General features: G+C 44.3%; 1 protein-coding gene across 3 annotated transcripts in view; it reads left to right on the forward strand.

Annotated features, from left to right (window-relative positions):
• LOC118371767 (glucosidase 2 subunit beta-like) overlaps positions 1-26,732 on the forward strand; it is a 317,257-nt gene that overhangs the window by 155,149 nt on the left and 135,376 nt on the right. For 2 of the 3 annotated variants that reach the window (XM_052459258.1, XM_052459259.1), the window contains one exon: positions 12,474-12,563. In XM_052459258.1, coding sequence (XP_052315218.1) covers positions 12,474-12,563 — 90 coding nt within the window. Of the gene's footprint in view, positions 1-12,473; positions 12,564-19,375; positions 19,812-26,732 lie in introns of those variants that run through there. The other variant, XM_052459260.1, reaches the window with a different exon arrangement.

A 26,732-nucleotide genomic window follows, 5' to 3' on the forward strand; every position in this document is an offset into this window, starting at 1 on the left:
ACAGACATCCATACAGCCAGTCAGACAGTCAGATATACAGACAGACATCCAGCCAGCCAGACGGCCATACAGACAGTCAGATATACAGACAGATGGCCATACAGACAGTCAGATATACAGACAGGTAGGCAGACAGACAGACATCCATACAGCCAGCCAGTCAGATATACAGACAGACATCCATACAGCCAGCCAGACGGCCATGCAGACAGCAGCGTCGATAGGGAGTTGCTACTGTACTCTAGACCCGGGGCTGGTAAACTGTTCATTACACTGGGGAGACAGGAGATAGGCAGCTACAATCAGACAGTTGTGGAAAGGTCAAGCTGTTATAATGAAAATAAAGCCTGTGTGAGCGAAGGGAGAAAGATTCTAGCATGACTCCAGTTGTTCTACTTCTTCATTTTCCACCCTGCTTTGAATGCTCCTGGTCATATGATTCCCCTGGTCAAATGAATCCCCTGGTCAAATGATTCCCCTGGTCAAATGATTCCCCTGGTCAAATGATTCCCCTGGTCAAATGATTCCCCTGGTCAAATGATTCCCCTGGTCAAATAATGCCCCATGTCAAATAATGCCCCTGGTCAAATAATGCCCCATGTCAAATAATGCCCCATGTCAAATAATGCCCCATGTCAAATAATGCCCCTGGTCAAATAATGCCCCTGGTCAAATAATGCCCCTGGTCAAATAATGCCCCTGGTCAAGTGACCCATGTGCACCCCATATCAACCATGCATGGTGGAACAAGATATATGACTCATCTCTCTCTCTCTCTCTCTCTCTTTCTCTCTTTCTCTTTCTCTCAATTTCAATTGAAGGGCTTTATTGGCATGTGAAACATATGTTAACATCGCCAAAGCAAGTGAAATAGATAATAAACAAAAGTGAAATAAACAATAAAAATGAACAGTAAACATTACACACAAAAAAGTTACAAAATTATAAAGTTATTTAAAATGTCATTTTATGTGTATATACAGTGTGGTAATGATGTGCAAATAGTTAAGGTAAAAAGGAATATGTGTCTCTAATATGGGCATACATTTGGCAAGAGGTTTGAAAGTGCAGCTCAGTTTCCACCTCATTTTGTGGGCAGTGAGCACATAGACCTGTCTTCTCTTGAGAGCCAGGTCTGCCTTCGGCGACCTTTCTCAATAGCAAGGCTATGCTCACTGAGTCCGTACATAGTCAAAGCTTTCTTTAGATTTGGGTCAGTCGCAGTGTACTCTGTATTTAGGGGCATTCTAGTTTGCTCAGTTTTTTGTTAATTCTCTCCAATGTGTTAAAAGTAATTATCTTTTTGTTTTCTCATGATTTGGTTGGGTCTAATTGTGTTGCTGTCCTGGGGCTCTGTGGGGTCTGTTTGTGTTTGTAAACAGAGCTCCAGGACCAGCTTGCTTAAGGGACTCTTCTCTTCTTGGTGGATGGGGACTACCAGCTCTCTGTAACCTAGAGGGCAACCAGTAGGTCTGTCTCCTCTATACCACCCACCTGGTAGTGTGGTGGATGGGGACTACCAGCTCTCCATAACCTAGAGGGCAACCAGTAGGTCTGTCTCCTCTATACCACCCACCTGGTAGTGTGGTGGATGGGGACTACCAGCTCTCCATAACCTAGAGGGCAACCAGTAGGTCCTTCTCTCTGTAACCTAGAGGACAACCAGGAAGGTTCATCTCTCTGTAGGTGATGGCTTTGTTATGGAAGGTTTGGGAATCACTTCCTTTTAGGTGATTGTAGAATTTAACAGCTCTTTTCTGGATTTTGATCATTACCGGGTATCGGCCTAATTTTGCTCTGCTTGCATTATTTGTTGTTTTATGTTGTACACGGTTGGCAGCAGCTTTCCACCAAGGTGTTTGTGTCCTGGGTGGCGTCCTGGTAATACTATTGTAGTCGTTCAACCATTCGCAACCAGAGCTCACGCTGATGGCGGCTTAGTTTGCAGTGAATTGGGTCACGGGGGCTCTTATAGAAATTTAGAAAAGGGGTTGGTTCATCCTTTCCAACCAATGCCTATTCACGTGGGTGTGGCCACTGATTGAGCATATTTGACTTATGAAAACAATTCCCTCATTTTAAAAACTAAAATTACATTTAATTTTTTCACAAATAGTTTCATATTTAAACATTTAAATTGCACAACAATTCCATGTTAATCTGATAACTAGAATGTATAGACTTTCCAATATACAGTTTATGTCATCCTATCATCAGTAATAATGTCTCAGATGACAACTGATCTGATATCATATTCTTTCAGTACAACAGGGCAATGTCATGACAGAGTACAGAGGCCCATTATCAGCAACCATCACTCTGGGATGCTGGCCTTCTAGGCAGAGTTCCTTTTACCGATCTTAATCTTTTCTTTTTATTGGCCAGTCTGAGATATGGCTTTTTCTTTGCAACTCTGCCTAGAACGCCAGCATCCCGGAGTTGCCTTTTCATTGTTGACGTTGAGACTGGTGTTTTGCGGGTACTATTAAACGAAGCTGCCAGTTGAGGACTTGTGCGGCGTCTGTTTCTCAAACTAGACACTCTAATGTACTGGTCCTCTTGCTCAGTTGTGCACTGGGGCCTCCCACTTCTCTTTCTATTCTGGTTAGAGCCAGTCTGAGCTTTTATGTGAAGGGAGTAGTACACAGCATTGTACGAGATCTTAGGTTTCTTTGCAATTTCTCACATGGAATAGCCTTCATTTCTCAGAACAAGAATAGACTGATGAGTTTCAGAAGAAAGTTATTTGTGTCTGGCCATTTTGAGCCTGTAATCGAACCCACAAATGCTGATGCTTCAGATACTCAACTAGTCTGAAGAAAGACAGTTTTATTGCTTCTTTAATCAGGAACAACCGTTTTCAGCTGTGCTAGCATAATTCCAAAAGGGTTTTCTAATGATCAGTTTGCCTTTTAAAAATGATGAACTTGGATTAGCTAACACAGCGTGCCATTGGAACACAGGAGTGATGGTTGCTGATAATGGGCCTCTGTACAGCTATGTAGAGATATTCCATAAAAAAATCAGCTGTTTCCAGCTACGATCGTCATGTACAACATTAACAATATCTACACTGTATTTCTGATCAATTTGATGCTATTTTAATGGACAGAAAATGTGCTTTTCATGAAACAACGAGGACATTTCTAAGTGACCTCCAACTTTATAACGGTGGCGGACATATGAAATGTGTAATGCAAGATATGTAAACATTATTAAAGTGACTAGTGATCTATTTATTAAAGTGACTAGTGATCTATTTATTAAAGTGACTAGTGATCTATTTATTAAAGTGGCCAATGAGTTCAAGTCCGTATGTAGGCAGCAGCCTCTCTTGTGTTAGAGACGGCTGTTTAACAGTCTGATGGCCTTGAGATAGAAGCTGTTTTTTCAGTCTCTCAATCCCAGCGTTGATGCACCTGTATTGACCTCACCTTCTGGATTGTAAGCGGGGTGAGCAGTCAGTTGCTCGGGCGGTTGTTGTCCTGGATTGTTTTGTTGGCCTTCCTGTGACAATGGGGGCTGTAGGTGTCCTGGAGGGCAGGTAGTGTGCCGCCGGTGATTTTATTGAAATCAACAAAGCACGAGAAGACTTTGCCTTTGTTTCGTTTTGTTTGTTTGTCAATTAGGGTGTGCAGGTTGAATACGTGGTCTGTCGTACGGTAATTTGGTTTAAAAAAAAAAAATAATATTGACATTTGCTCAGTACATTGTTTTCACTGAGGAAATGTACAAGTCTACTGTTAATGATAATGCAGAGGATTTTCCCACGGTTGCTGTTGACGCGTATCCCACGGTAGTTATTGGGGTCAAATTTGTCTCCTCTTTTGTGAATTGGGGTGATCAGTCCTTGATTCCAAATATTGGGGAAGATGCCAGAGCTGAAGATGATGTTATTGGAATTTGTGTTCTGTATATTTGATAATTTCCTTTTAGGATTCCATCAACACCACAAGCCTTTTTAGGTTGGAGAGTTTGTATTTTGTCTTGTTGTTCATTCAATGTAATTGGAGAATCCTGTGGGTTCTGGTAGTCTTTAATAGTTGAGTCTAATCTTTGTTATAGTACCAAAAAGATTGGAGAAGTGTTTTTTTTAACCTTTATTTAACTAGGGAAGTCAGTTAAGAACAAATTCTTATTTTCAATGACGGCCTAGGAACAAGTGGGTTAACTGCCTGTTCAGGGGCAGAACGACAGATTTGTATCTTGTCAGCTCTGGGGTTTGAACTTGCAACCTTCCGGTTACTAGTCCAACGCTCTAACCACTAGGCTGAATTGGGGTGAAAATAAGAATGTGTTCTTAACTGACTTGCCTGGTTGAATAAAGGTAAAATTTAATTAAAATATGTACAGACCCATTATGCGACCGAGCTGCAGGAGTTGTGACCCATTCTTGTTGGTTGTTTTTTGTCACAGTTCTGTCTGGGGGGGGGGATACATTTTTGGGTGGGAATACTGTCAACTCCAGGTAGGTGTTTGTCCCCCTGTGTGCTGAGACAGTCAGGTTTTGGCCAGTTCTGGCATTTAGGTCGCCACAGACAAGTACATGTCCCTGGGCCTGGAAATGGTTTATCTCCCCCTCTAAGATGGAGAAGCTGTCATCGTTAAAGTATGGGGATTCTAGGGATATAGGTAAAACACATAAGGAAATTGCACTCTGTTGAGATAATTTCCTTCTTCATTTCTAGCCAGATGTAAAATGTTCCAGTTTTCACTAATTTAATCGAGTGAGTTAGGTCTGCTTTATACAGAATTAGCATACCCCCTGAGTCTCTTCCATGTTTCACACCTGGTAATTTGGTGGATGGGGACTACCAGCTCTCTGTAACCTAGAGGACAACCACTAGGTCTGTCTCCTCTATACCATATTTCACACCTGGTAGTTTGGTGGATGGGGACTACCAGCTCTCTGTAACCTAGAGGTCAACCACTAGGTCTGTCTCCTCTATACCATGTTTCACACCTGGTGGTTTGGTTGATGGGACTACCAGCTCTCTGTAACCTAGAGGGCAACCAGTAGGTCTGTCTCCTCTATACCATGTTTCACACCTGGTGGTTTGGTTGATGGGACTACCAGCTCTCTGTAACCTAGAGGGCAACCAGTAGGTCTGTCTCCTCTATACCATGTTTCACACCTGGTGGTTTGGTTGATGGGACTACCAGCTCTCTGTAACCTAGAGGGCAACCAGTAGGTCTGTCTCCTCTATACCACCCACCTGGTGGTTTGGTTGATGGGACTACCAGCTCTCTGTAACCTAGAGGGCAACCAGTAGGTCCTTCTCTCTGTAACCTAGAGGGTAACCAGTAGGTCCTTCTCTCTGTAACCTAGAGGGTAACCAGTAGTTCATTCTCTCTGTAACCTAGAGGGTAACCAGTAGGTCCTTCTCTCTGTAACCTAGAGGGTAACCAGTAGGTCCTTCTCTCTGTAACCTAGAGGGTAACCAGTAGTTCCTTCTCTCTGTAACCTAGAGGGCAACCAATAGGTCTGTCTCCTCTATACCCTGTATCTTGTACGATGACGACGTCTGTATTTCCAATTGCTTTTGTGAAGTTTAGGTTCCAGCTTTTTAGTCCAAATGACAGATGACCTCAGACCTTGTATATTCCAGGATGAGATAGTAAAAGCTTTGTGTTCCATAGTGTCTAGTGTTGCTATATTTCTCTCTCTCTCTCTCTCTCTCTCTCTCTCTCTCTCTCTCTCTGGCATGCCTGTGTATGCCCTGCTTGGCATTACAGTGTGACCCACTGTAACCTAGAATTTTCCTTGCTTCGGCCTTGGGGATATGATCGTTGTGGAGAGCGCACCTTGCACCAGTGCTGGGTGAAGCGCAGTTCATCAAGAACCCTACAGGAAACACACACACACACACACACACACACACACACACACACACACACACACACACACACACACACACACATACACACCATACATACATACATACATACATACATACATACATACATACATACATACATACATACATACATACATACATACACACACACACACACACACACACACACACACACCCACACACACACACACATACATACATACATACATACATACACACACACACACACACACACACACACACACACACACACACACACACACACACACACACACACACACACACACACACACACACACACACACACACACATACACACATACATACATACATACATACATACATACATACATACATACATACATACATACATACATACATACATACATACATGAACTACCCTTCAAAAGTGTGGGGTCACTTAGAATTCTCCTTTTTTTGTTGAGAAAAGCAAAGAAAATTGTTCATAAAATAACATCAATATCTACATAGCTGTACAGAGGCCCATTATCAGCAACCATCACTCCTGTGTTCCAATGGCACGTTGTGTTAGCCAATCCAAGTTTATCATTTTAAAAGGCTAATTGATCACTAGAAAACCATTTTGCAATTATATTAGCACAGCTGAAAACTGTTGTGCTGATTCCCAACGCACCAGTTATAGCCTTTAGCCGTACCCTTATCCTACTCCTCCTCTGTTTCTCTGGTGATGTAGAGGTGAATCCAGGCCCTGTAGTCCCCTGTACTACACCTATTCCCCAGGTGCCCTCTTTTGTTGACTTCTGTAACCGTAAAAGCGTTGGTTTTATGCATGTTAACATCAGAAGCCTCCTCCCTAAGCTTGTTTTACTCACTGCTTTAGCACACTCCGCCATCCCTGATGTCCTAAACGTGTCTGAATCCTGGCTTAGGAAGACCACCAACAATTCAGAAATGTTCATTCCCAACTACAACATTTTCCATCAAGATAGAACTGCCAAAGGGGGTGGAGTTGCAGTCTACTGCAGTGATAGCCTGAGTTCTGTCTTACTATCCAGGTCTGTGCACAAACAGTTCGAGCTTCTACTTTTCAAAATCCACCTTTCCAGAAATAACTCTCTCACTGTTGCCCCTTGTTATAGACCCCCCTCAGCCCCCAGCCCTGGACACCATACAGTTGAAGTCGGAAGATTACATACACTTAGATTGGAATCATTAAAACTAGTTTTTCAACCACTCCACAAATTTATTGTAAACAAACTATAGCTTTAGCAAGTCGGTTAGGACATCTACTTTGTGCATGCCACAAGTAATTTTTCCAACAATTGTTTACAGACAGATTATTTCACTTATAATTCACTGTATCACAATTCCAGTGGGTCAGAAGTTTACATACACTAAGTTGACTGTGCCTTTAAACAGCTTGGAAAATTCCATAAGATGATGTCATGGCTTTAGAAGCTTCTGATAGGCTAATTGACATATTTTGAGTCAATTGGAGGTGTACCTGTGGATGTATTTCAAGGCCTACCTTCAAAATCAGTGCCTCTTTGCTTGACATCATGGGAAAATCACAAAAAAAATCTGCCAAGAATTGTAGACCTCCACAAGTCTGGTTCATCCTTGGGAGCAAATTCCAAACCCCTGGAGGAACCACGTTCATCTGTACAACCAATAGTACGCAAGTATAAACATCATGGGACCACGCAGCTATCATTCTGCTCAGGAAGGAGACGCGTTCTGTCTCCTAGAGATATACATACCTTGGTGCGAAAAGTGCAAATCAATCCCAGAACAACAGCAAAGGACCTTGTGAAGATGCTGGAGGAAACAGGTACAAAAGTATCTATATCCACAGTAAAACGAGTCCTATATCGACATAACCTGAAATTCCGCTCAGCAAGGAAGAAGCCACTGCTCCAAAACCACTATAAAAAAGGCAGACCATGGTTTGCAACTGCACATATGGACAAAAATCATTCTTTTTGGACAAATGTCTTTTGGTCTGATGATACAAAAATAGCCATAATGACCATCATTATGTTTGGAGGAAAAAGGCGGAGAAGAACACCATCCCAACCGTGAAGCATGGGGGTGGCAGCATCATGTTGTGGGGGTGCTTTGCTGCAGGAGGGACTGGTGCACTTCGCAAAATAGATGACATCATGAGGTTGAAAAAGTATGTGGATATATTAAAGCAACATCTCAAGACATTAGTCAGGAAGTTAAAGCTTGGTCACAAATGGCTCTTCCAAATGGACAATGACCCCAAGCATACTTTTACTTGTGGCAAAATGGCTTAAGGACAACACAGTCAAGGTATTGGAGTGGCCATCACAAAGCCCTGACCTCAATGTGTGGGCAAAACTGAAAAAGTGTGTGCGAGCAAGGAGGCCTACACACCTGACTCAGTTACACCAGCTCTGTCAGGAGGAATGGGTCAAAATTCACCCAACTTATTGTGGGAAGCTTGTGGACGGCTACCCGAAACCGAAGTTAAACCATTTAAATGCTTCCAAATGCTAATTGAGTGTATGTAAACTTCTGACCCACTGGGAGTGAGAGGAGGTGACTCTGGGATGCTGGCCTTCTAGGCAGAGTTCATCTGTCCAGTGTTTGTGTTATTTTGCCGATCTTAATCGGGAGACTGGTGTTTTGCGGGTACTATTTAATGAAGCTGCTATTGAGGACTTATGAGGCGTCTGTTTCTCAAACTAGACACTCTAACGTTCTTGTACTCTTGCTCAGTTGTGCACCGGGGCCTCCCACTCCTCTTTCTATTCTGGTTAGGGACAGTTTGCGCTGTTCTGTGAAGGGAGTAGTACACAACCTTGTTCGATATATTCAGTTTCTTGGCAATTTCTCGCATGGAATAGCCTTCATTCATCAGAACAAGAATAGACTGACAAGTTTCAGAAGAAAGTTGTTTATTTCTAGCCATTTTGAGGCCAGTAATTGAACCCACAAATACTGATGCTCCAGATACTAAACGAGTCTAAAGAAGGCCAGATGTATTGCTTCTTTAATCAGGAACAACCGTTTTCAGCTGTGCTATCATAATTGCAAAAGGGTTTTCTAATGATCAATTAGCCTTTTAAAAATGATAAACTTGGATTAGCTAACACAGCGTGCCATTGGAACACAGGAGTGATGGTTGCTGATAATGGGCCGCTGTACTCCTATGTAGATATTCCATTCAAAATCAGCTGTTTCCAGCTACAATAGTCATTTACAACATTAACAATATCTACACTGTATTTCTGATCAATTTGATGTTATTTTAATGGACAAAAACAACCCTAAACTTCTGAATGGCAGTGTGCACACACACACACACACACACACACACACACACACACACACACACACACACACACACACACACACACACACACACACACACACACACACACACACACACACACACACACACACACACACACACACACACACACACACACACACACACACACACACACACACACACACACACACACACACATACATACACACACATACACACACACATACACACACACACACACACACACACACACACACACACACACACACACACACACACACACACATATACATACACACACACACACACACACACACACACACACCACACACACACACACACACACACACACACACACACACACACACACACACACACACACACACATACACACACACATACATACACACACACACACACACATACATACACACACATACACACACACACGCACGCACACACACACACACACACACACACACACACACACACACACACACACACACACACACACACACACACACACACATACATATACACACACACACACACACACACACACACACACACACACACACACACACACACACACACACACACACACACACACAATTGCCTTTGTGACCTTAGTGGGAGACCCCACTCCACCGCATCAGTCCAGAGAGAGTACCCGCCTCAACCAAAATGCATTAGCATTTGTGTATCATATATATGGAAATGGAGCCTTTGCAAAGTGAGAGATAACGGGCTCCGTTCCTGTATCCTCGATTAGGGAGGGAATGCCAGTCTGCTTCGGCCTGATAATTGGTGACATTGCAATACCGAAACGGTCTGAAAGGGCACGTCATCTTCGTGTGTGTGTCATCTTCGTGTGTGTGTCATCTTCGTGTGCGTGTCATCTTCGTGTGCGTGTCATCTTCGTGTGCGTGTCATCTTCGTGTGCGTGTCATCTTCGTGTGCGTGTCATCTTTGTGTGCGTGTCATCTTCGTGTGTGTGTCATCTTCGTGTGCGTGTCATCTTCGTGTGCGTGTCATCTTTGTGTGCGTGTCATCTTCGTGTGCGTGTCATCTTTGTGTGCGTGTCATCTTCGTGTGTGTGTCATCTTCGTGTGTGTGTCATCTTTGTGTGCGTGTCATCTTCGTGTGCGTGTCATCTTCGTGTGTGTGTCATCTTCGTGTGCGTGTCATCTTTGTGTGCGTGTCATCTTCGTGTGTGTGTCATCTTCGTGTGTGTGTCATCTTCGTGTGTGTGTCATCTTCGTGTGCGTGTCATCTTCGTGTGCGTGTCATCTTCGTGTGTGTGTCATCTTCGTGTGCGTGTCATCTTCGTGTGCGTGTCATCTTCGTGTGCGTGTCATCTTCGTGTGCGTGTCATCGCCGTGTGCGTGTCATCTTCGTGTGCGTGTCATCTTCGTGTGTGTGTCATCTTCGTGTGCGTGTCATCTTCGTGTGCCCTATCCTTTTAATTTAATGCAAAACTATTTTGTCACTGACTTGCAACAAATGACCAAGATTTATTTTGTGTGAGATGATGGATAAATGTCAAATTATTTATTTTGTGTGAGATGATGGATAAATGTCAAATTATTTATTTTGTGTGAGATGATGGATAAATGTCAAATTATTTATTTTGTGTGAGATGATGGATACATGTCAAATTATTTATTTTGTGTGAGATGATGGATAAATGTCAAATTATTTATTTTGTGTGAGATGATGGATAAATGTCAAATTATTTATTTTGTGTGAGATGATGGATAAATGTCAAATTATTTATTTTGTGTGAGATGATGGATAAATGTCAAATTATTTATTTTGTGTGAGATGATGGATAAATGTCAAATTATTTATTTTGTGTGAGATGATGGATAAATGTCAAATTATTTATTTTGTGTGAGATGATGGATACATGTCAAATTATTTATTTTGTGTGAGATGATGGATAAATGTCAAATTATTTATTTTGTGTGAGATGATGGATAAATGTCAAATTATTTATTTTCGTTACGACTTATTCTTCACCTATTTATTAGTTTGTTTGAAATTGTATTTTAAAGAAACAGCAAAGGCTACTTAAATGCTTAAACGACTCAGATATTATCATATATATAAATGTTATTGTGGTCCTTCTGTAGCACAGTTGGTAGAGCATGGCGCTTGTAACGCCAGGGTAGTGGGTTCGATTCCCGGGACCACCCATACGTAGAATGTATGCACACATGACTGTAAGTCGCTTTGGATAAAAGCGTCTGCTAATTGGCATATATTATTATTATATTATTATTATTATTATTATTATTATATTATTATTATTATTATATTATCAGAAGCTGGCATGTAAATTCAGCAAATTAGATTTTGTGGTGTGGGTAGGGTGCCAATGCTTTTAAGATATATATATATATTTTTTTGCATTAAAATGAAACTGCATGAATAATCAATCGGAAATTAAATGAGACAGAAATTATAACAACATTGCAATCGGTCCATTACTCAAGTGGCACATTTGTTCCAGTCTCACTGAGGTTCTTGATCTAAACGAAGTCAAGACGTTTCTTTCTTTAAAGAGCCAGATCTTTTGATCAGTGTCTTTTATATTTGGTATAATGTTAACTTACTGTATGTTATTGCCAGCAGCATACCACCCTGCATACCACTGCTGGCTTGTTTCTGAAGCTAAGTAGGGTTCGTACTGGTCAGTCCCTGGATGAAAGACCAGATGCTGCTAGAAGTGGTGTTGGAGGGCCAGTAGGAGGCACTGTTTCCTCTGGTCTAAAATAAATATCCCAATGCCCCAGGGCAGTGCCCTGTGTGGGGTGCCATCTTTCGGGTGGGACGTTAAACGGGTGTTATGACTCTCTTAGGTCATTAACGATCCCATAGCACTTATCGTAAGAGTAGGGCTGTTAACCCCGGTGTCCTGGCTAAATTCCCAATCTGGCCCTTAAACCATCATGGGTCACCTAATAATCCCCAGTTTACAATTGGCTCATTCATCCCCCTCCTCTCCCCCTGTAACTATTCCCCAGGTCGTTGCTGTAAATGAGAACGTGTTCTCAGTCAACTTACCTGGTAAAATAACGGATAAATAAAATAAAATATAAATTGGTTTCAATATGCTACTGCTAGAAATCAACCTTGTGTGTCCCATGTATAGAGATACATATGATTAATATCAGTGTTAATCAAATTCATTCCGAGGTGTCTCAAATGAATACATGGGACTCGTTTCTCACGTTTCATTTAAGCAAAGAGTTATTGTCAATAACTCATCGAAAGTCAAATGTTAAAGAGTAATTTTCTTTCTCTTGAAACTGTTTCTCCCCCCAAAGGGACCTAAGGGAGAAACTTTCCATAGACTACGGATCAGAGAGAGAGTTTCTATTCCTGCACAACCAATGTTTCCAGCTGAAGGTCTATGAGTAAGTACCTTTACACTTTAACCTTTAACTGGCCTCTGATGTTGTATCGTTGCATTATGTTTTGGTTGGCAGCAACTTATAAACCAATTACAGTGTAAAAAACCTTCCGTAGAAAACTGGTCTTTGGAACGGTGAAAGTAATGAATGGAACAATTATTAATGTCTTCGACCAGCAGATATACTTCCTTGTCTGCATTCATTGAGTCCAACACTCAGTAAAGAAACTGTCTGTTGAAAAAGTATAATTGATATGGTCAATAGGTTGGAAGGAGAAGGACATTCTACATTCTACATTCTACATTCCGACGTATACTGTACAATGAATATCCAACTGAAAGTGTCTTTTCATACTAAAGGTGACCATAGACCCTAGAGCCTCATTGTATTAAGAGATGATGTTAGGTGTGCTTCTGGACCAGGTATCTCTTGTAAAATTGATTGTTTATCTCAGTGAGACTAACCTGTATAAATAACGATGATATTTATAAAAAAAATATAGAAAAAAATATTACAAATAACACAGCCTAAGGTTTGCATGTCGGTCTTCCTACCTTGAAGACTTAGTAGAGACTTAGTCAACCTGAGCCAACTCAGGTAAATATCTTCTGTAGAACTGTAAATCACCCTGGAGGAGAAGCTAAGCGGCTAAATCAACTAAATTTAATCAACAGTACGGATTCTTTCACTTCCCTGCCTGTCTCCCTATGGCCCCAGTCTGTGTAGAATCTGTTCTCTTCAGAATTGCTTGCCAGCTGGAGTCTTCTGAGCCTGTGGGTGGTTGCAATTTTAAAAGATTAAAATAAAAATGATCTGAAATCTCGCTTCAAATACGTTCCGGGCCTTCTCGGAGTCTGTGGTTACCAATTCTCTCTCACAATACCAAGTGCACACTATCCCTCTCACACTACCAAGTCCACACTTTTGCTGCATTTACCGTGAAAATAATTATATTCTAAAATACTAGAAAATAATGTTTCAGACTTGGCTACTGCAACTTCTCTTCTTTTGATATTCTACATGTAATACATGTTTACAGGATTCATCATGGTCTGTTTACTGGATTCATCATGGTCTGTTTACAGGATTCATCATGGCCTGTTTACAGGATTCATCATGGTCTGTTTACAGGATTCATCATGGCCTGTTTACAGGATTCATCATGGTCTGTTTACAGGATTCATCATGGTCTGTTTACAGGATTCATCATGGCCTGTTTACAGGATTCATCATGGTCTGTTTACAGGATTCATCATGGCCTGTTTACTGGATTCATCATGGTCTGTTTACAGGATTCATCATGGTCTGTTTACAGGATTCATCATGGTCTGTTTACTGTATTCATCATGGTCTGTTTACAGGATTCATCATGGCCTGTTTACAGGATTCATCATGGCCTGTTTACAGGATTCATCATGGCCTGTTTACAGGATTCATCATGGCCTGTTTACAGGATTCATCATGGCCTGTTTACAGGATTCATCATGGCCTGTTTACAGGATTCATCATGGCCTGTTTACAGGATTCATCATGGCCTGTTTACAGGATTCATCATGGTCTGTTTACAGGATTCATCATGGCCTGTTTACTGGATTCATCATGGCCTGTTTACTGGATTCATCATGGTCTGTTTACAGGATTCATCATGGCCTGTTTACAGGATTCATCATGGTCTGTTTACAGGATTCATCATGGTCTGTTTACAGGATTCATCATGGTCTGTTTACAGGATTCATCATGGCCTGTTTACACAACAAATAGCTTTGTTTGTTTGTTTGTTTTTGCAGCCCCACTCGACCTCTCTATCTCTCTGTCCGTGTTTTCTTCACGTACCCCGCTTGAATTGTCTTAACTCAGTTCCACAGCACCAGACAGAAGTTGTGTGTCCAGTTGGCCTACTTCTCTCAATCACACACTCTACACCCCCGTAGCCGCTCTTTCCCCGGGCCTAGAGCATCACCCCCCCCCTCTTTTAGACACCAGAGAACATAGTCTCTACTAGCTCAGGGTCCTTAGCGACCCGCCAAACACCCGAGGCGACGTACCAGTCTCCCCGTTCCTTTTCCCTTGAACCATGATCCTGAAAAGACGTGGCATTGATAGACACATAAACCCCGGGCCCTCTCGTCTCACTCCCCCGTGCCCCCCGTGGACCCACAGCGGCGCTCCGAATCCTTTCCGATAATGGAAAGAATCTCTCCATCTCTCCCACTTCTTGATCATCAGTTGAAGTCTTTCTCTTTATCCACCTCCCTTGTGTTTAAATGGCCCATCCACTTCCCTTGTGTTCAGATGGCCCGTCCTCCTCCCTTGTGTTTAAATGGCCCATATACCTCCCTTGTGTTTAGATGGCTCTTCCACCTCCCTTGTGTTTAAATGGCCCATCCCCTTCCCTTGTGTTTAGATGGCCCATATACTTCCCTTGTGTTTAAATGGCCCATATACCTCCCTTGTGTTTAGATGGCTCTTCCACCTCCCTTGTGTTTAAATGGCCCATCCCCTTCCCTTGTGTTTAGATGGCCCATTCACCTCCCTTGTGTTAGATGGCCCATATACCTCCCTTGTGTTTAGATGGCCCATATACTTCCCTTGTGTTTAGATGGCCCATATACCTACCTCCCTTGTGTTTAGATGGCCCATATACTTCCCTTGTGTTTAGATGGCCCATATACCTCCCTTGTGTTTAGATGACCCATCCACCTCCCTTGTGTTTAAATGGCCCATCCACCTCCCTTGTGTTTAGATGGCCCATCCACCTCCCTTGTGTTTAGATGGCCCATCCACCTCCCTTGTGTTTAGATGGCCCATCCACCTCCCTTGTTAAACACAAGGTGGCTCTCTCTCTTGTTCTGAACAGCAGCCAATATTGGAGAGAAATGCCTGGGGCGGTAAAAGTGAGCTCTGGGAACCCATACACTGCCTATCTTTAATATAACTAATAGTTATTATTTAAATACATTGAATTCATTTCGTACTCGTGCGAGAGCATTGGTGGAGGATCATTCTGAGACAATGATGGGAGCAGAACGAGTGGCTCAGTGTATTAGATAACCCTAATGGAGGACAGAAATGACAAAAGCTGATTGAGACACAGAACCCCACACATTCTCTCTCTCTCTATCTCCCCCCACTCGCTTTCTCTCGCATACACACATACATACTCTCTTTCTCTCTCACAGTCACACACACACACTCCACTCACACATACTCTCACACACAGACACTCAATTCAGCTCAGTTTACTCTTTAGATACTGTTCATAATAACTCAAGTCCTCCTTGTTGATTTGAAGAAGGTTCAGTTTCAACTCCTCCAAAATTTGAAAAAGGTTCAGTCTCAACTCCTCCTAGATTTGAAGAATCTTCAGTCTAGATTTGAAAAAGGTTCAGTCTCAACTCCTCCTAGATTTGAAGAATCTTCAGTCTCAACTCCTCCTAGATTTGAAGAAGGTTCAGTTTCAACTCCTCCTAGATTTGAAGAATCTTCAGTCTAGATTTGAAAAAGGTTCAGTTTCAACTCCTCCTAGATTTGAAAAAGGTTCAGTTTCAACTCCTCCTAGATTTGAAGAAGGTTCAGTTTCAACTCCTCCTAGATTTGAAGAAGGTTCAGTCTCAACTCCTCCTAGATTTGAAAAAGGTTCAGTCTCAACTCCTCCTAGATTTGAAGAAGGTTCAGTCTCAACTCCTCCTAGATTTGAAGAAGGTTCAGTCTCAACTCCTCCTAGATTTGAAGAAGGTTCAGTCTCAACTCCTCCTAGATTTGAAGAAGGTTCAGTTTCAACTCCTCCTAGATTTGAAGAAGGTTCAGTCTCAACTCCTCCTAGATTTGAAGAAGGTTCAGTCTCAACTCCTCCTAGATTTGAAGAAGGTTCAGTTTCAACTCCTCCTAGATTTGAAAAAGGTTCAGTTTCAACTCCTCCTAGATTTGAAGAATCTTCAGTCTAGATTTGAAAAAGGTTCAGTTTCAACTCCTCCTAGATTTGAAGAAGGTTCAGTTTCAACTCCTCCTAGATTTGAAAAAGGTTCAGTTTCAACTCCTCCTAGATTTGAAAAAGGTTCAGTTTCAACTCCTCCTAGATTTGAAGAAGGTTCAGTCTCAACTCCTCCTAGATTTGAAAAAGGTTCAGTTTCAACTCCTCCTAGATTTGAAAACGGTTCAGTCTCAACTCCTCCTAGATTTGAAAAAGGTTCAGTCTCAACTCCTCCTAGATTTGAAGAATCTTCAGTCTAGATTTGAAGAATCTTCAGTCTAGATTTGAAAAAGGTTCAGTTTCAACTCCTCCTAGATTTGAAGAAGGTTCAGTTTCAACTCCTCCTAGATTTGAAAAAGGTTCAGTCTCAACTCCTCCTAGATTTGAAAAAGGTTCAGTCTCAACTCCTCCTAGATTTGAAGAATCTTCAGTCTAGATTTGAAGAAGGTTCAGTCTCAACTCCTCCTAGATTTGAAGAATCTTCAGTCTAGATTTGAAAAAGGTTCAGTTTCAACTCCTCCTAGATTTGAAAAAGGTTCAGTCTAGATTTGAAGAAGGTTCAGTTTCAACTCCTCCTAGATTTGAAGAAGGTTCAGTCTCAACTCCTCCTAGATTTGAAAAAGGTTCAGTTTCAACTCCTCCTAGATTTGAAGAAGGTTCAGTCTCAACTCCTCCTAGATTTGAAGAAGGTTCAGTCTCAACTCCTCCTAGATTTGAAGAATCTTCAGTCTAGATTTGAAAAAGGTTCAGTTTCAACTCCTCCTAGATTTGAAGAAGGTTCAGTCTCAACTCCTCCTAGATTTGAAGAAGGTTCAGTCTCAACTCCTCCTAGATTTGAAAAAGGTTCAGTTTAGATTTGAAAAAGGTTCAGTTTAGATTTGAAGAAGGTTCAGTTTCAACTCCTCCTAGATTTGAAAAAGGTTCAGTTTCAACTCCTCCTAGATTTGAAGAATCTTCTGTCTAGATCTGAAGAAGGTTCAGTTTCAACTCCTCCTAGATCTGAAGAAGGTTCAGTCTCAACTCCTCCTAGATTTGAAGAAGGTTCAGTCTCCTTTGTTTGATCGTCTCGTAAAGTACGTCCATATGAATCATTTCCCCTGTTCTAGTTTCTTAGCCCTCTGTGATGTTAATCGAGGGAAAATATATTGATACTTGGATTTCAAAGGAAAACATTTCCTTTTGTTGTCGAACACTTTCAAGAAGACAGATTAATGGTGAGATTAGTAGTTGAATGCAGTATAGAGACGCACTTCAAATTGCCTTGATATAAATCCATTTCTCCACAGGCAGCAAATCTGAGAAGTAGTTCTGTAGTTCTGTTTGAATCGTCATGAACTATTTTCCAATACAACTAGGCCTACAGAAATGTTTTCACCTCTCTGCTAAATATTTATTTAAATGAATACAAATTTCGCAAAACACCCAACTCTAATAATCCCTGAACGTTTCACGCGAAAAAAAAGTAAATTTTACGTACCTAAGTCAAGATTGTCACCTATTATAGTACGTGGCTCTGTGACGCCTCAGATATCGTTTTGGCAGCCGCAGTTGACGCAACTCAGCAAAGTGTGAAGGAGGACACCCCGTAATAAACCTCTCAGAAGTGGCGCTACCTACTGCCAAGTCTTAATACTGCGAGTGGATTTGTGGACATTTTCCTCAAAGCAACTTTAAATTGAGGGCCTCGGATTTATGCAATACTGTCAGGTCGGATTCACTCAGCCTTCCAACTGTAGTGGCATTAGAAACTAGTTTGTTGAAAGAGTCATGCCTTGTGACAGAAAGGAAGTGAAAAGAGAACGTTTAACACTCAATTGGCACTTCCCTGTCTTTAATATCACATATAGGTTAAAACATAAAATAGGTTATTTTAGGGGTTCATTTAGAGGGGGGGAGGACAAAGAAACACTATCGAAACCAATGCCTAGAGGGGACAATTTGAGATAGATGCAATGGAGCCAGTTCAAGCTGGCGTGCGTCGAGCGCTTGATGTGGCGACTGCCTCAGGAGTTACCAAGGCGATGTAAACAGTCTGTTAGAGCTCTGGAAGAACAAATCGAGGTTGGTAAAACCTCAGGGACCGACACGTGCAGAGGATCTTGGTGTAATGTATACGTATTGTCATGATGTTAGGCATCATACATCTCAAGAGCGTTTTTCTCCCCATTTTCTCAACAGCATCTTTCATGCCCTGTTTGTCCCCATTGCGGTTTTCGGGCTCAGAATTGAGGCGAGCCTCTGCGTGTTGATGTCAGGTGTCATGTCGAGGATACAGCTGCCTATGTGTGTATTATATATGGCAGACCTGGGTTCAAATACTATCTAAAATAATAATTTTGCGTTGCTTGATTGAGATTTCCTGGCACAATGGAACCAATAGAATTGTCCCTAAACCCCACTCACTACAGACAGCATTTGCTAGAGCAAATTCTCTAACTGTTTGAAAGATTTCAAATAGTATTTGAACCCACCTCTGGATGGTATGATGCAGCAGGATATATACTGAACGAAAAAATATAAACACAACATGCAACAATTTCAAAGATTTTACTGAGTTACAGTTCATATAAGGAAATCTGTCAATTGAAATATAACATTTTATTGTCCCCCGGCACAAGGTGCACCTGCGTAATGATCGTGCTGTTTAATCAGCTTCTTGATATGCCGCACCTGTCAGGTGGATGGATTATCTCGGCAGTGGAGAAATGCTCACTAACAGCGATGGAAACACATTTGTACAAAATAAGCTTTATTGTGCGAATGGAACACGTCTGGTTTCTTTTATTTCAGCTCATGAAACATGAGGCCAATACTTTACATGTTGCGTTTCATTTTTTTTGTTCAGTGTAGGTGTGTGGAGAGGAAGCCAGAAGGCCTGAAGCCCAGTCCATCATAATATGAACGAGTTTGACGACAACAGCTGGGTCGGTTACTGCAGATCCACGCCTTGCAGAGCCAGCTCTTTGTCACACACGGCTGCTTTTGAAATTATGATAGATGTGGCAGGGGACAATGTCGTTAATACAAATGCATGAATTTCAGCATTAATGTTAATAAGTTACCCCGGAAATTAATTCATTTCAAAGGTCACATTTGGTCGATTGTCAATAAGAAGAGGGTTCTCTTACGCACTCGGGCACATCCACTAATCAAGTAGTTGACCGCAGGATTGATGTCATAGAGAATAATACATCTTCAATCAGGGGGCTGAAGGTCAAATGGCCGTCTGAATTGCTCTGTTTAATAACTGCTATTAAAAGTCATCTCCTCGTTAGACTATGCCTCTGCATAAATGTCCTGGAAAATGGCGCAGTGGAAAACAGCAGTGCAACACTTTTCCTACGTCCAAGTAGTCTTACATGATTTCCTTTCCTCTTCTTCTTCTCCATGACCACTGATCCCCTTGATTGGTGAAAATAATAGGGTGGTCCCCTGTCCAGAAACAACCCCCATCCCCTGTCCAGAAACAACCCCTATCCCCTGTCCAGAAACAACCCCCATCCCCTGTCCAGAAACAACCCCTATCCCCTGTCCAGAAACAACCCCCATCCCCTGTCCAGAAACAACCCCTATCCCCTGTCCAGAAACAACCCCCATCCCCTGTCCAGAAACAACCCCTATCCCCCATCCCCTGTCCAGAAACAACCCCTATCCCCCATCCCCCATCCCCTGTTCAGAAACAACCCCTATCCCCATCCCCTGTTCAGAAACAACCCCTATCCCCCATCCCCTGTCCAGAAACAATCCCTATCCCCCATCCCCTGTCCAGAAACAACCCCTATCCCCCATCCCCTGTCCAGAAACAACCCCTATCTCCCATCCCCTGTCCAGAAACAACCCCTATCCCCCATCCCCTGTCCAGAAACAACCCCTATCCCCCATCCCCTGTTCAGAAACAACCCCTATCCCCTGTCCCCTGTCCAGAAACAACCCCTATCCCCCATCCCCTGTTCAGAAACAACCCCTGTCCCCTGTCCAGAAACAACCCATATCCCCCATCCCCTGTTCAGAAACAACCCCTATCCCCTGTCCCCTGTCCAGAAACAATCCCTATCCCCCATCCCCTGTCCAGAAACAACCCCTATCCCCCATCCCCTGTTCAGAAACAACCCCTATCCCCTGTCCCCTGTCCAGAAACAACCCCTATCCCCCATCCCCTGTCCAGAAACAACCCCTATCCCCCATCCCCCGTCCAGAAACAACCCCTATCCCCATCCCCTGTCCAGAAACAACCCCTATCCCCCATCCCCTGTCCAGAAACAACCCCTAGCCCTATCCCACATCCCCTGTCCAGAAACAATCCCTAGCTCTAACCCCCATCCCCCATCCAGAAATAACCCCTAGCCATATCCCCCATTCACTGTCCAGAAACAACCCCTTGCCCTATCCCCTATCCCCTGTCCAGAAACAACCCCTATCACCCATATCCCCCATTCCCTGTCCAGAAACAACCCCTTGCCCTATCCCCTATCCCCCATCTAGAAACAACCCCTATCACCCATATCCCCCATACCCCGTCCAGAAACAACCCCTAGCCCTATCCCCCATCTAGAAACAACCCCTAGCCCTATCCACTTTATTTCTCTCTTAAGGTAGAGAAATTAAAATTAAATTATCTGGCAACAGCTCGGGTGGACATCCCTGCAGTCAGCATTCCAATTGCACGTTCTTTTAAAACTTGAGCCATCTGTGGAATTATGTTGTCTGACAAAACTGTACATTTTAGAGTGGCCTTTTATTGTCCCCAGCACAAGGTGCACCTGTGTAATGTTTAATCAGGTTCTCGATAGGCCCACCTGTCAGGTGGATGGATTAACTTAGCAAATGAAAAAATGCTCACTAACAGGGATGTGAACAAATGTATTCACCAAATTTGTGAGAAAGAAGCGTTTTGTGCATATGGAACATTTCTGCAATCTTTTATTTCTGCTTGTGAAACATGGGACCGAAACATTACATGTTGTGTTATATTTTTGTTCAGTATAGAAAGGATTTGATAGGTAAAGGCAATATGCAAAAACAATCCCACTATCAGAGGGCAAGGCGGAGCTGCTACCATATTGTTTATACACAGTCAGTTATTCTCAACATATCATAGGACAGGGTGGAGCTGCTACCATATTGTTTATACACAGCCAGTTATTCTCAACATATCATAGGACAGGGTGGAGCTGCTACCATATTGTTTATACCTATCTAGTTATTATCTACATATCATAGAACACTCTAGACCCAAACTGCTACAGACCTATATCTATCCTACCCTGTCTTTCTAAGGTCTTCGAAAGCCAAGTTAACAAACAGATTACCGACCATTTCGAATCCCACCGTACCTTCTCCGCTATGCAATCTGGTTTCAGAGCTGGTCATGGGTGCACCTCAGCCACGCTCAAGGTCCTAAACGACATCATAACCGCCATCGATAAGAGACATTACTGTGCAGCCGTATTCATCGACCTGCCATGGCTTTCGACTCTGTCAATCACCACATTGTTATTGGCATACTCGACAGCCTTGGTTTCTCAAATGATTGCCTCGCCTGGTTTACCAACTACTTCTCTGATAGAGTTCAGTGTGTCAAATCGGAGGGCCTGCTGTCCGGACCTCTGGCTGTCTCTATGGGGGTGCCACAGGGTTCAATCCTCGGGTCGACTCTCTTCTATGTATACATCAATGATGTTGCTCTTGCTGCTGGTGATTCTCTGATCCACCTCTACGCAGACAACACCATTCTGTATACTTCTGGCCGCTCTTTGGACACTGTGTTAACTAACCTCCAGACGAGCTTCAATGCCATACAACTCTCCTTCCGTGGCCTCAAACTGCTCTTAAACGCAGGGAAAACTAAATGCATGCTATTCAACCGATCACTGCCCGCACCTGCTCGCCTGTCCAGCATCACTACTCTGGACGGCTCTGACTTAGAATACGTGGACAACTACAAATACCTGGGTGTCTGGTTAGACTGTAAACTCTCCTTCCAGACTCACATTAAGCATCTCCAATCCAAAATTAAATCTATAATTGGCTTCCTATTTCACAACAAAGCATCCTTCACTCATGCTGCCAAACATACCCTTGTAAAACTGACCATCCTACCGATACTCGACTTCGGTGATGTCATCTATAAAATAGCCTCCAACACTCTACTCAACAAACTGGATGCAGTCTATCACAGTGCCATCCGTTTTGTCAACAAAGCCCCATACACTACCCACCATTGCAACCTGTTTGCTCTCGTTGGTTGGCCCTCGCTTCATACTCGTTGCAAAACCCACTGGCTACAGGTTATCTACAAGTCTCTGCTAGGTAAAGCCCCGCCTTATCTCAGCTCACTGGTCACCATAGCAGCACCCACTCGCAGTACACGCTCCAGCAGGTATATCTCACTGGTCACCTCCAAAGCCAATTCCTCCTTTGGTCGTCTTTCCTTCCAGTTCTCTGCTGCCAATGACTGGAACCAACTGCAAAAATCTCTGAAGCTGGAGACTCATATCTCCCTGACTAGCTTTAAGCACCAGCTGTCAGAGCAGCTCACAGATCACTGCACCTGTACATAGCCCATCTGCAGTAGGGCAAAAAAGTATTTAGTCAGCCACCAATTGTGCAAGTTCTCCCACTTAAAAAGATTAGAGAGGCCTGTAATTTTCATCATCAGTACACTTCAACTATGACAGACAAAATGAGAAAAAAAATCCAGAAAATCAGATTGTAGGATTTTTAATGAATTTATTTGCAAATTATGGTGGAAAATAAGTATTTGGTCAATAACAAAAGTTTATCTCAATACTTTGTTATATACCCTTTGTTGGCAATGACAGAGGTCAAACGTTTTCTGTAAGTCTTCACAAGGTTTTCACACACTGTTGCTGGTATTTTGGCCCATTCCTCCATGCAGATCTCCTCTAGAGCAGTGATGTTTTGGGGCTGTTGCTGGGCAACACGGACTTTCAACTCCCTCCCAAGATTTTCTATAGGGTTGAGATCTGGAGACTGGCTAGGCCACTCCAGGACCTTGAAATGCTTTCATAGTTGAAGTGTACCTATGATGAAAATTACAGGCCTCTCTCATCTTTTTAAGTGGGAGAACTTGCACAATTGGTGGCTGACTAAATACTTTTTTGCCCCACTGTATATCCCATCACAACATCCCATTATTGATGGGGCATTGTGTATATATATATATATACAGTAGAAGGAAAATATGCTACTAACGCTTCTAATAAATACTACATTTCTACAAAGGGAATACTTGTATATGATGTGTTTGGGTGGTGCAGTGAGGTGTTCACTTTGATACAAGAGTTGTTATGGGACTTTTCACATCGCCTCTTGAAAGTCATCAACTTACTTGTATCCAAGCGGTTTTGTGTGTGAGAGAAAGACCAAAATGCTATTACACATTCATGGGCAATCGTTGTGTACTGTCCTACCGTAGCAGCATAGCTAGTTAGCTACAACACACAGGTATAGCTACTCCAAGACTAATATGAGTCATCTCACAAACACATGTTAGCTAGCTAGTTAGCTACAACACACAGGTATAGCTACTCCAAGACTAATATGAGTCATCCTAGATAAACATGGCTAGCTTGCCTTGTAATGGTACTTACTATTCAATCACCAAATTGTACTGTACTGAACAACACTGCCTCATGTAAAAAAATAAAAAATCAAATGTAAGTGTGCTTATATTGCTAGCTAGCTTCCGACAGCAAAACAACTTTACTCGTTTGTTATTTGTCCTCCTGAGTCCTGGTCCAGCTGGTCTAGGCTGCTGTCGCTGCTTGCTGGTCTAGGCTGCTGTCGCTGCTTGCTGGTCTAGGCTGCTGCCACTGCTTGCTGGTCTAGACTGCTGCCGCTGCTTGCTGGTCTAGGCTGCTGCCGCTGCTTGCTGGTCTAGGCTTCTGCCGCTGCTTGCTGGTCTAGGCTGCTGCTTGCTGGTCTAGGCTGCTGCTTGCTGGTCTAGACTGCCGTCGCTGCTTGCTGGTCTAGGCTGCTGCCGCTGCTTGCTGGTCTAGGCTGCTGCCGCTGCTTGCTGGTCTAGGCTGCTGTCGCTGCTTGCTTGTCTAGGCTGCTGCCGCTGCTTGCTGGTCTAGGCTGCTGTCGCTGCTTGCTGGTCTAGGCTGCTGCCGCTGCTTGCTGGTCTAGACTGCTGCCGCTGCTTGCTGGTCTAGGCTGCTGCCGCTGCTTGCTGGTCTAGGCTTCTGCCGCTGCTTGCTGGTCTAGGCTGCTGCTTGCTGGTCTAGGCTGCTGCTTGCTGGTCTAGGCTGCTGTCGCTGCTTGCTGGTCTAGGCTGCTGCCACTGCTTGCTGGTCTAGGCTGCTGCCACTGCTTGCTGGTCTAGGCTGCTGCTTGCTAGTCTAGGCTGCTGCCACTGCTTGCTGGTCTAGGCTGCTGCTTGCTGGTCTAGGCTGCTGTCGCTGCTTGCTGGTCTAGGCTGCTGCCGCTGCTTGCTGGTCTAGGCTGCTGCCGCTGCTTGCTGGTCTAGGCTGCTGTCGCTGCTTGCTGGTCTAGGCTGCTGCCGCTGCTTGCTGGTCTAGGCTGCTGCCGCTGCTTGCTGGTCTAGGCTGCTGCTTGCTGGTCTAGGCTGCTGCTTGCTGGTCTAGACTGCCGTCGCTGCTTGCTGGTCTAGGCTGCTGCCGCTGCTTGCTGGTCTAGGCTGCTGCCGCTGCTTGCTGGTCTAGGCTGCTGTCGCTGCTTGCTTGTCTAGGCTGCTGCCGCTGCTTGCTGGTCTAGGCTGCTGTCGCTGCTTGCTGGTCTAGGCTGCTGCCGCTGCTTGCTGGTCTAGACTGCTGCCGCTGCTTGCTGGTCTAGGCTGCTGCCGCTGCTTGCTGGTCTAGGCTTCTGCCGCTGCTTGCTGGTCTAGGCTGCTGCTTGCTGGTCTAGGCTGCTGCTTGCTGGTCTAGGCTGCTGCTTGCTGGTCTAGACTGCCGTCGCTGCTTGCTGGTCTAGGCTGCTGCCGCTGCTTGCTGGTCTAGGCTGCTGCCGCTGCTTGCTGGTCTAGGCTGCTGTCGCTGCTTGCTTGTCTAGGCTGCTGCCGCTGCTTGCTGGTCTAGGCTGCTGCCGCTGCTTGCTGGTCTAGACTGCTGCCGCTGCTTGCTGGTCTAGGCTGCTGCCGCTGCTTGCTGGTCTAGGCTTCTGCCGCTGCTTGCTGGTCTAGGCTGCTGCTTGCTGGTCTAGGCTGCTGCTTGCTGGTCTAGGCTGCTGTCGCTGCTTGCTGGTCTAGGCTGCTGCCACTGCTTGCTGGTCTAGGCTGCTGCCACTGCTTGCTGGTCTAGGCTGCTGCTTGCTAGTCTAGGCTGCTGCCACTGCTTGCTGGTCTAGGCTGCTGCTTGCTGGTCTAGGCTGCTGTCGCTGCTTGCTGGTCTAGGCTGCTGCCGCTGCTTGCTGGTCTAGGCTGCTGCCGCTGCTTGCTGGTCTAGGCTGCTGTCGCTGCTTGCTGGTCTAGGCTGCTGCCGCTGCTTGCTGGTCTAGCTGCTGCCGCTGCTTGCTGGTCTAGGCTGCTGCTTGCTGGTCTAGGCTGCTGCTTGCTGGTCTAGACTGCCGTCGCTGCTTGCTGGTCTAGGCTGCTGCCGCTGCTTGCTGGTCTAGGCTGCTGCCGCTGCTTGCTGGTCTAGGCTGCTGTCGCTGCTTGCTTGTCTAGGCTGCTGCCGCTGCTTGCTGGTCTAGGCTGCTGTCGCTGCTTGCTGGTCTAGGCTGCTGCCGCTGCTTGCTGGTCTAGACTGCTGCCGCTGCTTGCTGGTCTAGGCTGCTGCCGCTGCTTGCTGGTCTAGGCTTCTGCCGCTGCTTGCTGGTCTAGGCTGCTGCTTGCTGGTCTAGGCTGCTGCTTGCTGGTCTAGGCTGCTGTCGCTGCTTGCTGGTCTAGGCTGCTGCCACTGCTTGCTGGTCTAGGCTGCTGCCACTGCTTGCTGGTCTAGGCTGCTGCTTGCTAGTCTAGGCTGCTGCCACTGCTTGCTGGTCTAGGCTGCTGCTTGCTGGTCTAGGCTGCTGTCGCTGCTTGCTGGTCTAGGCTGCTGCCGCTGCTTGCTGGTCTAGGCTGCTGCCGCTGCTTGCTGGTCTAGGCTGCTGTCGCTGCTTGCTGGTCTAGGCTGCTGCCGCTGCTTGCTGGTCTAGGCTGCTGCCGCTGCTTGCTGGTCTAGACTGCTGTCGCTGCTTGCTGGTCTAGGCTGCTGTCGCTGCTTGCTGTTCTAGGCTGCTGT

The sequence above is a fragment of the Oncorhynchus keta genome, chromosome 13 (assembly GCF_023373465.1).
Source record: "Oncorhynchus keta strain PuntledgeMale-10-30-2019 chromosome 13, Oket_V2, whole genome shotgun sequence".
In the NCBI taxonomy this organism is placed as follows: domain Eukaryota; kingdom Metazoa; phylum Chordata; class Actinopteri; order Salmoniformes; family Salmonidae; genus Oncorhynchus; species Oncorhynchus keta.